General features: G+C 40.8%; 1 protein-coding gene across 2 annotated transcripts; it reads right to left on the bottom strand.

Annotated features, from left to right (window-relative positions):
* Positions 1–1,309: 1,309 nt before the first annotated feature.
* LOC125972202 (A disintegrin and metalloproteinase with thrombospondin motifs 8) lies at positions 1,310–12,807 on the bottom strand. Of its 2 annotated transcripts, none has more exons than XM_049725698.2 (9): positions 11,606–12,807; positions 9,649–9,888; positions 8,395–8,527; positions 8,129–8,296; positions 7,083–7,372; positions 4,361–4,544; positions 3,811–3,983; positions 3,345–3,520; positions 1,310–3,266 (listed from the first exon to the last, which is right to left on the bottom strand). In XM_049725698.2, exons 1-9 carry the CDS (start codon positions 12,335–12,337, stop codon positions 2,525–2,527), a joined length of 2,838 nt encoding a protein of 945 aa, XP_049581655.1. In that variant the 5' UTR covers positions 12,338–12,807; the 3' UTR covers positions 1,310–2,524. The 2 variants fall into 2 exon arrangements, with proteins under 2 accessions (XP_049581655.1, XP_049581654.1); XM_049725697.2 differs by having other exon boundaries at positions 7,083–7,375; positions 11,606–12,805.
* Positions 12,808–13,125: the final 318 nt, after the last annotated feature.

Genomic DNA, 13,125 nt, shown 5'->3' with positions numbered 1-13,125 from the left:
TTCGCCAGTAGTACCATCAGTGTTCAAATTTCTGTCCTTGAGGACTTTTACAAAGTCTTTTGTCTCAGGCATTAGCCATCATTAATAAGGACCCGCTGTATTCTGCCAGGAACTTGTTGGAATTTCTTCACTTTGGGAGACGCTATGCAGGCCTTAATTTCAACTTTATTGTAACCTTGTTTTTTTAAATTTATTTAACTTGTTTGTTTCTAAATTTGGAATATTTTATGTGTTGTATGAATGAATGTTGACAGTGCACTTTGTGTGCTCTTGCACCTTTTTCCCAACGTGGTTTTGCACTAAAAATGGCAAACAAACCGAAATGAAAGACTACAATCACAGCAAATAAATACATTTGATTGTACAGTTCGTTTTGAACTGAGGCCTTGGTCTCCAGACCCACTTCTTCTTGGCAGGCGAGGTATACAGTAATATCAAATTTAACAATGATGTAGAGTTCAGTTGCAAAGTATTTGGTCTTGAATCTATATTTAATATGTTATGAAAAAACAATTATAGAATTACACTAAAATCTAAAATGTATGTCTGACTCTAATTAATCAGTGTCAAAATTAGTAAAGAATGTGTTAAATGATTAAGTTTTTTGGAGCCAAACACATTTACCTATTGTAAGTGAAAGAAGGGGATCAAGCGGTAACCACCAATCACGACTTATCTGTTTTCAGGTTTTGTTCATGTGACATTCGTAAGCTGAGCCAGAGGCACTGTGATGTCATTTTCAGTCAGCAGCAAGTAGCGAAGTGGCCACCCGATGATGGATAAAAACGCATGGATGGTTTTTATACATATTCCACAAACGCAACATTAATCAGAATAATGTCTTTGTCAAGAGATGTTTTTGTTTGACTTTAATGTTTAGGCAACCAGGCTTGGGAGTGGTCAGTGAAAATGAACTCAGCTGTCTCAGCTGACCCCAAGCGTTCTGAAACCTGGGAGCACAGGTTGATCGAGGATTTCCTTTACAGTCTTGGAATTTCATTGTACCGACACAGATTCAAGACACTATGTTCTGAATAATAAAAAAAAAAAATGCAGTCCCAAAACCAAATAAAAAAAAAAGCCTTCATGTTTCACAGTAGTTAAGGTGATATTTTACACAGTACAGTACAGCAACAAAATGTTATTCCAAAAGAATGAGGATTTGGAATTTTATCAATGTGGTGTTTTGAACTCAGATGTAGTATTTGGGGAAAACAATAATTTTCATCACTTGGAATTCATTGGGGATTTGAATTAAGAATGCTTACATTCATTTTGATGCAAACCAAAAACACAACACAGAGTCTCGTTTCAGAAGCCTTAAATGCTGCATTATTGACGTAGATGTGTTTATTTGTCAATTTTTACAAACAAAACCATTTCTGAGACAGTAGCATCTGCCAGGTTCATTACATATACCAGGTAAAAAATAAATAGCTTAAAAGGAAGCTTTAATTGTAAAATGGTATGGTCCTTCATTGAAGGGATATAGGCCTAATGCTCCCTCTGATTTCTCTCATTACATGCTGTAAATTAACAGGAATGAAGAATAAAACAATACATACAAAAGCTTTTAAAAAAGTGTTTAAATATGATGGGTGACATTGTTTAGGAACGCAAACAGGAAAATTGACCATCGCAAGTACTTAACATGAAATGCACCTTAGATCAGGGGTAAATACCCAAATATGAACATGTTGTACTGAAGACAGATGGTAAGCCTGATACCTTCAACTGCAACATAAAGCAGAAAACAAAATGTAGGACATGGTAATTCTCTGTCCTGGGTTATTTATTTATGTGAAATATTTTACACAATGTGTAAACTTAAATTCTTACTACAAATGGAGTTTGGTATTGTAAGGAATTTGTTTTGACAAAAGCAGTAAAATATTTATTTATTGCCCTATTTTAGAGTCGATAAAAGTCTCTCTCTCACACACACACAAAATCACATTTACGATCCTTAACATAAATCAATTTGCTGTGTGTAGAAATAAGGAGCAGTGAAACAGGATCATACACAGAGAAAGCTTAAAACCACAACTCACTAACCTCATCTACCTCAGCAACTGGGGAAAAACATTAAATTGAAGCAGCTAAGGGCACTGAGTTCTGCAGAGGACAGTATGTCAGATGAAAGTACAGTATATTTACACCATGCTGAACAATAGTAGGCTACATGCCACTTTCCTAGCCCCATAATAAATGAGAGCTAATTTACAAATATATTCTGTAAGATAGACTGAATGTTACTCCAATAAATTAGTTGTCACTTAAAGTGGAGAAAATACAACACAGCACCTTGATCTATCATCTCTAAATGGCTTCTCATTACATTTCCGAGGTAGTTTTCCATTGGTTACTTTCAACAGTGGTTGAAATCTCCATCAGTGGTTGTCAACAGTCCCAAAATAAGACGGCAAAACCATACTCAGGCAAATGCACTTACTGTGATGTGATGCAATCTGTTGATAAGTGCCGTCAGATCAAAAGGGGAATTGTTCAGTTTGCTTATGTTCGTTCATAAGCACTCAAGGTTAAAACATTCTCCAGAGACAGGCGCGGGTTTTTTATTAAGGTCACACTTTTCTGGTTCAACAGTCTTCCCAGTGTAGTCTATACAGAAGATGCTGCGGCGCCGCTCACCCTGACCGCAAGTTCGTGAGCAGGCCGACCAAGGTCCCATCTGCCAGATGGGACAGGGCTGGTCCCCGCAGGCCCTGATGTCCATTGGCTTCAGGTCTTTATCGCAAAGGCTTGTGAGAAAACCTGCACTGTCTCTGCACTCCACATTCCTCCTGGACCACCCTGAACCGCAGCTCTTTGAGCACTCAGACCACTCTCCTAGAACCCAGTCTGGTGCACTGAAAGGATGAATCACATGCAAAGATGCCAAAGAGCCCTTCTTTGCTTTTGACTTAAGAGCAACATCTCTGGGGATGAAAAAGGAATATTTCACTTTTGGAGGACTGCTATCGCCCACTGTAGCCAGAAGCTGAATAATGATGGCCTCTTTGAGCCGCATGAAACTCTGGATCCTCTCCAACGTGGTGGAGGAACCGCTGTATTTCAACACAGCACCAAGTACAGGAATGTCTTGTTCCATCGTCGATACTGAGAAGTTTCCATTGAGGATGTAACTTCCGCTCTCTCTCATTATAGCCAGATAATTCCCGTCGTGTTTGATTCCTCTGTGGCTCCGCTGTTTGATATCAATATTGGTTGCACCGACAGGGATTGTGACAATGTCGCTGTATCCATAGCTGGAAGTGAATAGTAAGACATGATTCATTGATGATTTGGTATTTAATGAATAAAATAAATAAAGTTCAGTGACTTACATTGCCTTGTTGTAGGACCCAGTGATCTTCCTGCAGGTAAGGCCATTTCCTCCACACACTCCACACTTATCCACTCTCTTATTGGATCCAATCACTTGATCGCAGCCTGCCTTCACACACTGGCCTTGGACGCACACAGATGTGGTGTCAGGACCACAGGGTGTTCCATCAATTACCTACACAAGTTGCATTATTAGAGTTCATGAGAAGGGTTTTGCATTTTCAACCAAAAGTCTTTTATGCCAATGGAGTTGTAGTATGAAATGGAATGTACTAAATCTAAATATAGTGATGCCGTGGTAAAACCAAGTACTATTTGCATATAGTATTTCCAGTTGAATATGTTACAATCATAGATCGAAAGAAAAATGCCATTTCAGGATTGATTCTGATTATTTGAAATTGTAAGTAATGCTTATTCTTACTCGGAAATGTTTTTTGAACAAGTTATGTTAGATGCATGTACCTTGGACTCAAACACCTTAAATTCATTGCTTCCCCTGGCCCGGCAGAACAGTTTGCATCTGTCCCGAGGAGACACACCAGCATACTTTGGTATCCAATGTTTTATGTTGCCGTTGTAATCCAGGTAGTTTGGGCTATTGTACTTCTCACACTGCTCCTCTCGATAACTTTTGCCTGTTAGAAAAAAGCAGAACAAAGCTGTGTCAGTACATAGTGTGGAAATTGCATGTTCTCCCCGTGCCTGCGTGTATTCGGAAGATGAATGAATGATTGAATAAATAATATTTTGCTTTGAATCAGAGGTCTGATGGTTTTGTGATAACACTGACTGATATTTTGAACTGTTTATTATTCCCTCCATCTTGTCTAAGCCCAACAGTTCCAGCTAAAGAAATACAGAACAAAGAAAGGAATTATCTTGTTCTCATTTTTTTATACCAGAAAAGCCTAGCATTTGAAAAGGGGTGTGTAGATTATTTATATCCACCGTGTAGTGAATTTAATGATTATAAGGCTTAAAACCAATGAAAGGCATTGGACTTGTGTCTCACCATTGTTGTCACAAGGCTGTGTGTTGCAGGACTGGTACTGAACCCTCTGTCCCTCACAATAGTTTCCCCCATTCTGAGGCTCGGGGTTCGTACACTCCCTATAAGAGAATTCTACTCCACCTCCACATGTCCTGGAACATTGCTGCCATGGTCCCCATGTGCTCCAGCCACCATCTACAACCACCTGTGGTAAAAAAAAAAGGGACAAAAACAGGCAGTAGTCAGAGAGGTTGGTTGCCACAGGAAGTCTCAACTGTGCAGGCGAAACCACAGTCTGGGCTTCTGGCTCTGAGGCTGCAGTGGGTTGGCATGCCCTGACTGCAGGCTAATTCTGTGTTGAAGTACGGCACGCGTCTCCTGTCTGCCTGTACCCACATTCTTGCTTTATGTGTCACTCACTACTTGTGGAGCCTACCAAACGGTTTCTTGCTGAAGCACAATTTAAAGGCTTTGCGTGCACACCTTTTCCAGAGGTTTAATGACTTTGGGACAGCTCAAATCCCAACTGCCACTGTGTCTGGGTACATGAACAGATGTGTGATTATAACACATGGATAAGCCATCAAGCACTGACTAAATTTAAACAGAACAAGCTACTATTTCTTAAAAACACACATCAAAAACTCTCTGTATATTAACCATATTTTTTGCAGATGGTAAACAAACAACTCTTGCATTTGCGTTTGTTGTACAGTCTAGGTGTTGCAAGAGCAAAAGGCATCATATCTACAGACAGGTTCAGGATGTACAGCCATCACCCTTGTGATAATAAGCGGTACGTACAATGGATGGAATGGATGTTTTTAATAATTCATGATTTATGTGAGGATCTTTATATATATATATATATATATATATATATATATATATATATATATATATATATATATATATATATATATATATATATAATATAAGTAATATAATTACTACACTGCCAAATATGGCCCGCCGGCCAGAGTTTGACACCCCTGCTTTATATAATGTCTGATGGTTCTGTTGCATTTTGGAATGAACCTAATATTATCAAATAACATCTTTCCACCTGTATACAAATATATACATTTGTCCGTCTTATATACAGTGGGGGAAATAAGTATTTGACCCCTTGCTGATTTTGCAGGTTTGCCCACTTGCAAAGAATGCAACGATCTATAATTTTAATCATATGTACCCTACATTCTAACAGTAAAAGACGGAATCCCAAAGAAAATTCTAGAAAATCACATCATATGAATTTATAAAAATTGATAACCGTCTGATGAGGAAAAACAAGTATTTGAACCCCTGGACAAACAGCATGTTAATATTTTGTAGAAAAGCCATTATTGGCCAGCACAGATGTCAAACGTTTTTTATAGTTGGTGACAAGCTTTGTGCACATTTCGGCTGGGATGTTGGCCCACTCCTCCCTGCAGACAGCCTCCAAATCATTCAGGTTTCGAGGTTGTCGCCTGGCAACTCGAATTTTAAGCTCCCTCCAAAGATTTTCAATTGGATTCAGGTCTGGAGACTAGCTAGGCCACTCCAGAACCTTGATGTGCTTCTTCTTCAGCCACTCTTTTGTTGCTTTGGCGGTGTGCTTAGGATCGTTGCCGTGCTGAAACACCCATCCTCGACCCATCTTCAGCTTTTTCACTGAGGGAAGGAGATGTTGGTCCAGAATTCTACGATACATGGCCCCGTCCATCCTCCCCTCAATACGATGGAGTTGTCCCGTCCCCTTGGCTGAAAAGCACCCCCAAAGCATGATGTTGCCACCACCATGCTTGACGGTGGGGATGGTGTTCTTTGGGTTGTACTCGGTGTTCTTTGCCCTCCAAACACGACAAGTTGAGTTGAGGCCAAAAAGTTCTATTTTGGTCTCATCTAACCACATCACCTTATTATTCCAGGCCTCTTCTGAGTCGTCCAGGTGCTGAATGGCAAACTTCATGCGGGCCTGTACATGTTTCTTCTTGAGCAGGGGGACCTTGCGTGCGCGGCAGGATTTCAATCCATGACGGCGTAGTGTGTTACCAACCGTTTCTTTTGCAACTGTGGTTCCAGCTGCCTTCAGTTGATTCATCAGTTCCCCCCTTATGGTTTTGGGATGATTCCTCACCATTCGCATGATCAGGGAGACCCCACGAGGTGAGATCTTGTGTGGAGGCCCAGACCGAGGGAGGTTGGCGGTGGTGTGGTGCTTCTTCCATTTCCTGATAACTGCACCGACAGTTGATCTTTTCTCTCCAAGTTGCTTTCCGATTCTCTTGTAGCCCATCCCAGCCTTGTGCAGATCAACAATCCAGTCTCCAGACCTGAATCCAATTGAAAATCTTTGGAGGGAGCTTAAAATTCGAGTTGCCAGGCAACAACCTCGAAACCTGAATGATTTGGAGGCTGTCTGCAGGGAGGAGTGGGTCAACATCCCTGCCGAAATGTGCACAAAGCTTGTCACCAACTATAAAAACCGTTTGACATCTGTGCTGGCCAATAATGGCTTTTACATGCTGTTTGTCCAGGGGTTCAAATACTTGTTTTTCCTCATCAGACGGTTATCAATTTTTATAAATTCATATGATGTGAATTTCTGGATTTTTTTGGGGGATTCTGTCTCTCACTGTTAGAATGTACATATGATTAAAATAGTAGATCGTTGCATTCTTTGTAAGTGGGCAAACCTGCAAAATCAGCAAGGGGTCAAATACTTATTTCCCCCACTGTATGCAGCTATTCTTACCAGTGGCTGCAGCACCTCCTTTGTCGGCATGCACACTCCATGGAGGCATGTCCTGTTGAGACTACAAGGGGTTCCGTCAGCCCAGGGCAGGCTGCCATTCTTTGTGGAGCACTGCGATGTTCCATCCTCTTGGCACCAGAGCTGGCTGCAAATATCACTGTCTGTTGTGTTGGGACAATGGTAGAATTCCTCTCCAAAAATCTGTTGGCACTGATGATCTAGGTTGTATTTGATGCCTGGCAGCTCCTTTGGCAATGGTAAACTGCTTTCTGGAAAATCGAGCAGGCAGTCTCCTGTGGTGACAATACAGAGCAAAAACTGAAGCAGACTGATGACACAGAGGTAGAAGGAGACCTTGTTCTTTGTGACAATGCAGTATTTGTGAATGTCTTTTTGTGTTCTACAACAGAAGAAAAACTTTCACGTTTGTGTCCTAAATGCTGAACTAATAAAATTAACCAATACAATGTGTTTTTATAGGCGAGTCTGTAATTGTAGTCTGAATCTAACTATTCGTTGCCGTCTAATTTGCTTTTAATGCACTCAATAAGCTTTTTGTCTGGAGTAACATTCTCAGTTGGGAATGAACATGTTTTACCACGAGAGCTTTCTTTGGAGTCAACTGATAAAGAACATATTTTGCTGACAGCAGTTGTTTCTTTTGGCTCTCGGGGGCAAACAAGAAGAAGTCCATGCATAGTAAGACTCAAAGATCAAAAAGGTTCATCGTTAGTTCTAGCAAGTATACAAGCAAGGAAAGAAACATAACAATGAGTGCACTGTGAACACAAATTCAAGCGGGTTCATAAGTAGATGTGTGAAGACAGCATGAGGAAATCTAGGGTGAGATAAACACTGCCTGCGGGTTAAAATTTATAGGGGTGGCATGTTAAGGCAGGAAAAACATAGTTAAGAAGGAATATCGGTATATGTTATTCATCTCTGAATCACACTTAATTATAGAGTCTGTATACATGACTGATGTCTACAATGACAAAGTGTCTGCTCATATTAACAAGACTGATTTACACGTTCACTTCTCTTACCATGACCATTGTCAAAGAACTCTGTGATGTAGAGAACACTACAGGGAGACCAAGGCATGGTTTTGTGGAGGCTAACAAACAATGGGGCCATCAAGTAATGTCCTCCAAGATCCCCAAACAGCCTCTCACAGGTTTTGGAGTCATCGTGAGGCATGCTAAGAACGTGACCTAAAGTAAGCCAGAAAGTCAAAATAAATAACATGATAAAATAAAATAATAACTGAATAGAATATGGAAAAAACATTTTACCAATCCAAAAAACTAACCAAGTTCATGTGCAGCAGTGAAAGCAGCTTGCAGACCGTTGTCCTCTATAACAGAGCAGCTTCTCTTGGGATCACACATTGTCCCGACATCGGCAACACCCAAAGTATCACAGCTCTTTTGTCCACAAATGTCCTGCCACACAGAGAAAACACAGATCACTGCAACAGCAATATTATGACAGGAAAAGAATGACGTCCATAGACATTGAAATAATTTGAGACAAAAATAAAATGATGCATTTTTGTGCTGTATTCTACTCTCTCTTTCTTCATCTGAAAGTAAACTACAACTACATTAATACACAAAAGAAGAGAAAATATCCATCACTGAATGAAAATCTAAACAAAGCAATACATATATTATATATATATATATACATACATATATACATACATACATACATACATACATACATACATACATACATACATACATACATACATACATACTCACACACACACACGCGCACACACACACACACACACACACACACACACACACACACACACACACACGCACACACACACACACACACACACACACACACACAATAGAATTTCAGATACTGACATACCAAAAAAAAATAACAACAGTGTGTGTTTGCAGTTAAAAATGAGAGCTGCATTAGACACGTTCCCAAATATTCACAATGTTCTATAATTGACAACACATCTGGTTTTGGATCTGCAGTTGAGCACTGCTCAGCATATTTATACATCTTGTTCCACAAAAGCATCTGCCACTCATGTATTCAGCTCTTCATCTATGCCAGCAAGTATGGTTCAGCAAACACACAGATTTTTACCATTGTAAAACAGAGGCTGTGAAAGGTCAATAATCATGTACAGCACAAGTTGCATGTTTTTACTGCCTGCAACAATGTGGAAAATACAAAATGTGTCTCGCGCAGTACAGGCTCTTGTGACTTTGGAAAAAATGACAGACACGTATGAAATTGAACCTGGCTAAGCATTCAAGCTGGACCATGGGCTTCATAATGTCAGGGTTGATTTGTGGCGGTCCTAAAGTTAGCTCATCCACGAGGAGCCTTGCATCCTTTACATAACATATCTCAGTTTGAATGGAGAGGTGAAACACAAACAACATTTGCATCAATGATGCCTTTTCTGATTGATTTGAACTCTTCTAAACAACCTCTTTGATGTAATCGTCATATTATGAGATTTGTGTAAGCACGTGATTCAGCGAGTCAGCTGGCTCCGAGCAGTCAAGACAAGTGGAATGCCGCTTACCTCTCTGGTGAAAAGCATGGCAGTGTCGTAGTGCTCTGGATGACGCTGACTTGGTGTGTTGAAGAGCTGCTGCCAGGAGCAAAAGTTCCTGAGAGCCACCCCTCCATTGCTGGAGACCTCTGGACCGACCTCTTCATCCTCTACCACCAGCAACTTCACTACCACTAAGTTCACGGAATTCTTTATGCTGGGGTGCTTGTACAGCTGGGCAGCCATTGACATCAAGGTCAAAATATAGTGCTGTGGAAAGGAAGGAGGAAAAATCTTTTTGATAAAAATTGTTTTGCATCAAATGGTTGGTTGGCGTTTTTACTTGGAGGCCTGAGTAGATATTCGAGGAGCTGCTGTTATGAATGTTATTCTTATGAACATTATTGCATGACCCCAAACAGGATATTCTGAGGATACTCAAGACAAATGGATGCTTTCATTTCTTTATATTAAATCTACTAATTGACAATCAGAATGTGGAATCAATCAAATCTGAAGGAAGTGATAGTTTGAAACGTAATCACAGTCTAAATTGATACAAAGATATTCAAGACTCAACAAATGTACAGTGATTGAAATGAGGTCATGTCAGTGCAGGGGTGTCCAAGTCCAGTCCTCGAGGGCCGCATTCCTCCATTTTTTCCGAGTTTCCCTCGTTAAACACACCTGATTCAAATGATCAGTTCATCCTCACGTTCTGCAGAAGCCTGATCATTGAATCAGGTGTGTTTAACGAGGGAAACCTGGAAAACATGGAGGAATGCGGCCCTCGAGGACTGGACTTGGACACCCCTGCGTTAGTGGCTTGCTGTAAACAAATATTTGGCATGTGAAAGAGAAATAAGAACTATCACGGTCTCCATAGCAACAAAAATGAGTTTGCATAGTTTGAGTATGAATGCTGTATTAGAATAGACATAGTACTATTGTATTTTCATTCCACCATTGCTACATTTGTGTGTTGTCACATTTTTGTTTTCACAAAAAAATGGAGAAATCCTGCTGTGCAATAAACTGCGTTGCCATTTGGAGGGAATGAGGGAAACAGATGTCTTGAAGCCTCCAAGTAATGTGGAATATTTAGACTCTTCTCCATTTCTTGAGCTAAGTGAATAATTAAGATTGATCGTCTTTCTGCCCATGACACTGGAAAGACTTGTATTCAAATAATCTTATGTTCACTAGCCATGACTTTTATATGAAGCACCCTTTCCCAATTCGAGGGTTTTTTTTCTTTCCTTTTTTCAGAAACAGTAAAACACAGTCAATACTGTTCTGTGCCATGCATAATCTGTAATTACCTCTGAGGATATATTATTTTTGTTGTTGCACAATTTCTTGCGAAATAAATTATCCTACCATTCTGCCAAGCACATCATTTAGTTTGTGGCATCTTGTTTGTCATGACAAAACATGCCAAGTTTACATGCCGCTTGTCCACGTGACCTTGCGGTCTGTTAAACCCTGTAGAATTTGACATGTGCATCTTGATCAATAACAATTTTGACCACATCGTGACAACACTGTCAGCTAACAACAGTTAAAATGTCACGATTTCTAGCCATCAGCAAATGCGCCATTGACTTAGCTATTGCTTCCCATTGAATGCGCTTTACATAGTTAAGTTATGAATCACGGGAAGTATCTTCCATGATGCTGCTGCACCCCTGCCAAATCATGATCAAGTCCTGAGGAATGTGTTTCAGCATTTTTTTGTTTTGCATTTTTGCTGCGTGATCTGTTTCTTTTATACAAAACAGAATTAAAGCAATCTCAGTACCAAAATGATTTTTCTCCAAACTCTCAATCTAAAATATACATTATGCTACTAGCATTGTTGAACGTAATTGCAATTTAATTGGGGAAAATATCAGATAATTTCAACTTCAGAAGAACAATATGGGCTAAATAAACATGACAATAAATTACCAAAGGTGTATACTGCGCAAAAGGGAGAGTGTCTGACCTTTATTTCATCCCCATAAAAGTGGGCCATGCTTGAATCTGCCACTGCCAGGGTCTCTATGAACCGTGGCGCGGAAACGAAGCGTCTCCGTCGAGGTTCCCTCGGTGCGTCACTGCCATCACGCGTAAAACTTTCCAACTTGTGTTTCTCCGGTCCACTCGCTTCGACCGCGTGATCGAATAAGAAAGGGACACCGTGGCTTTTGGGCAATGTCCTCCTCTTGATCAGATGCAGCTGTTCAGCGTGTGACCCAAAGCCTCCTCGAAATTTGGGTTCAATTAGGTATTCTGTCCCCTCTGTTATGAAGGAGCCATAGACGCCGGAGCATAAACTGAGAGCCACAAGCGAGTGTTGATCTTGATCAACGTTCCCTGAATAAAAGCAACTTCTCAGCTGTCCTCCACTCTCATTCGTCTGGTTGATTAAATTGTGGAGCTCCTCACCCAGAGACGGTTGCGCACCTGAGGTGCTGCGTAAAAGCCCGAGGTCTTTGGCTCTCAGGCGCTGTATGGTAAAATAAGGTGAAATGAAACTGGTGTCGGGGACAAGATTTAGGGTCAACTCTTTCCCGAATGCGCTGAGGATGATTCTCGCCTGGTCCTCACTTCTCTTCCAAAAGCGACCGCTGACTCTTCCGTTTATCCGAACAGGTACAACATCCTCGGATTCAAACCAAGTGGAGAGCGCTGGATGGAAGACGCACAAAAGCAGCAAGCAAACAACGGGGCACATCTTCTGCAAGTAAAATTGAGTTTAAGGCGAATTTATCACAATTGCTCCTTAATCTTCGACAATGCGTCTGTCTTTAGGACTCAAACTCTTTCTAGAAAGGTTCTCACGTTCGGTTTTTAGTCCTGTATCGCCAGTCTTGGTCAAAGTGTGCCTGCTTGTAATTGCTAGTATGTGTGAGTGTTTCCGAACCGAGCTCAGTCCTTGTGTCACTCACCAGCGTCACTTGCTGCAGTCTGGACAGAGCGGGTCTATTTATACGTTCTGTTCTTCTCCAGACAGGAGGCGAGGGGGAGATGGGGGTGTATTTTTGATAATCTCGCTTGCTGGAAATCCTCCTCCCACTCGAACTCGAGAAACAGGAGGATAAAATGGACCCGATGAGAATAAACCAACACTTACCCTTGTGGACAAGCTATTATTAACCCGGCATGTTGAATGGATAGGCAGGACGGGGACGCTATGCATAGCAGCGTGTCTGTATGCGTGTGTGCGTGTTTGTGTGTGCATGCGTGTGTGTGCGTGTGCGTGGGTGTGCGTGTGTGTGTGTGTTCGTGTGTGTGTGTCCACTCACCTATGTGTGTATTATTATCATTATTAATGTTGTTATTATGTAAAACAATAATAATCATTTTATTTATATGCTTGCCTTGCTTAGAGCAGGGGGTTTTAACTGGTTTTGCCAAAGAGACCACCATTATAATCGAGAAGAACTCAGGGACCACTGCTTTGGCGGAATTTTATTTTATTTTATTTTATTTTTCACAGGAGGATAGACCTATAAAGGCTTT

This window comes from Syngnathus scovelli, chromosome 7 (assembly GCF_024217435.2).
Source record: "Syngnathus scovelli strain Florida chromosome 7, RoL_Ssco_1.2, whole genome shotgun sequence".
Classification (NCBI taxonomy): domain Eukaryota; kingdom Metazoa; phylum Chordata; class Actinopteri; order Syngnathiformes; family Syngnathidae; genus Syngnathus; species Syngnathus scovelli.
Note: the sequence above shows the minus strand (reverse complement) of the source record. Positions and strands in the feature narration are given on the sequence as shown.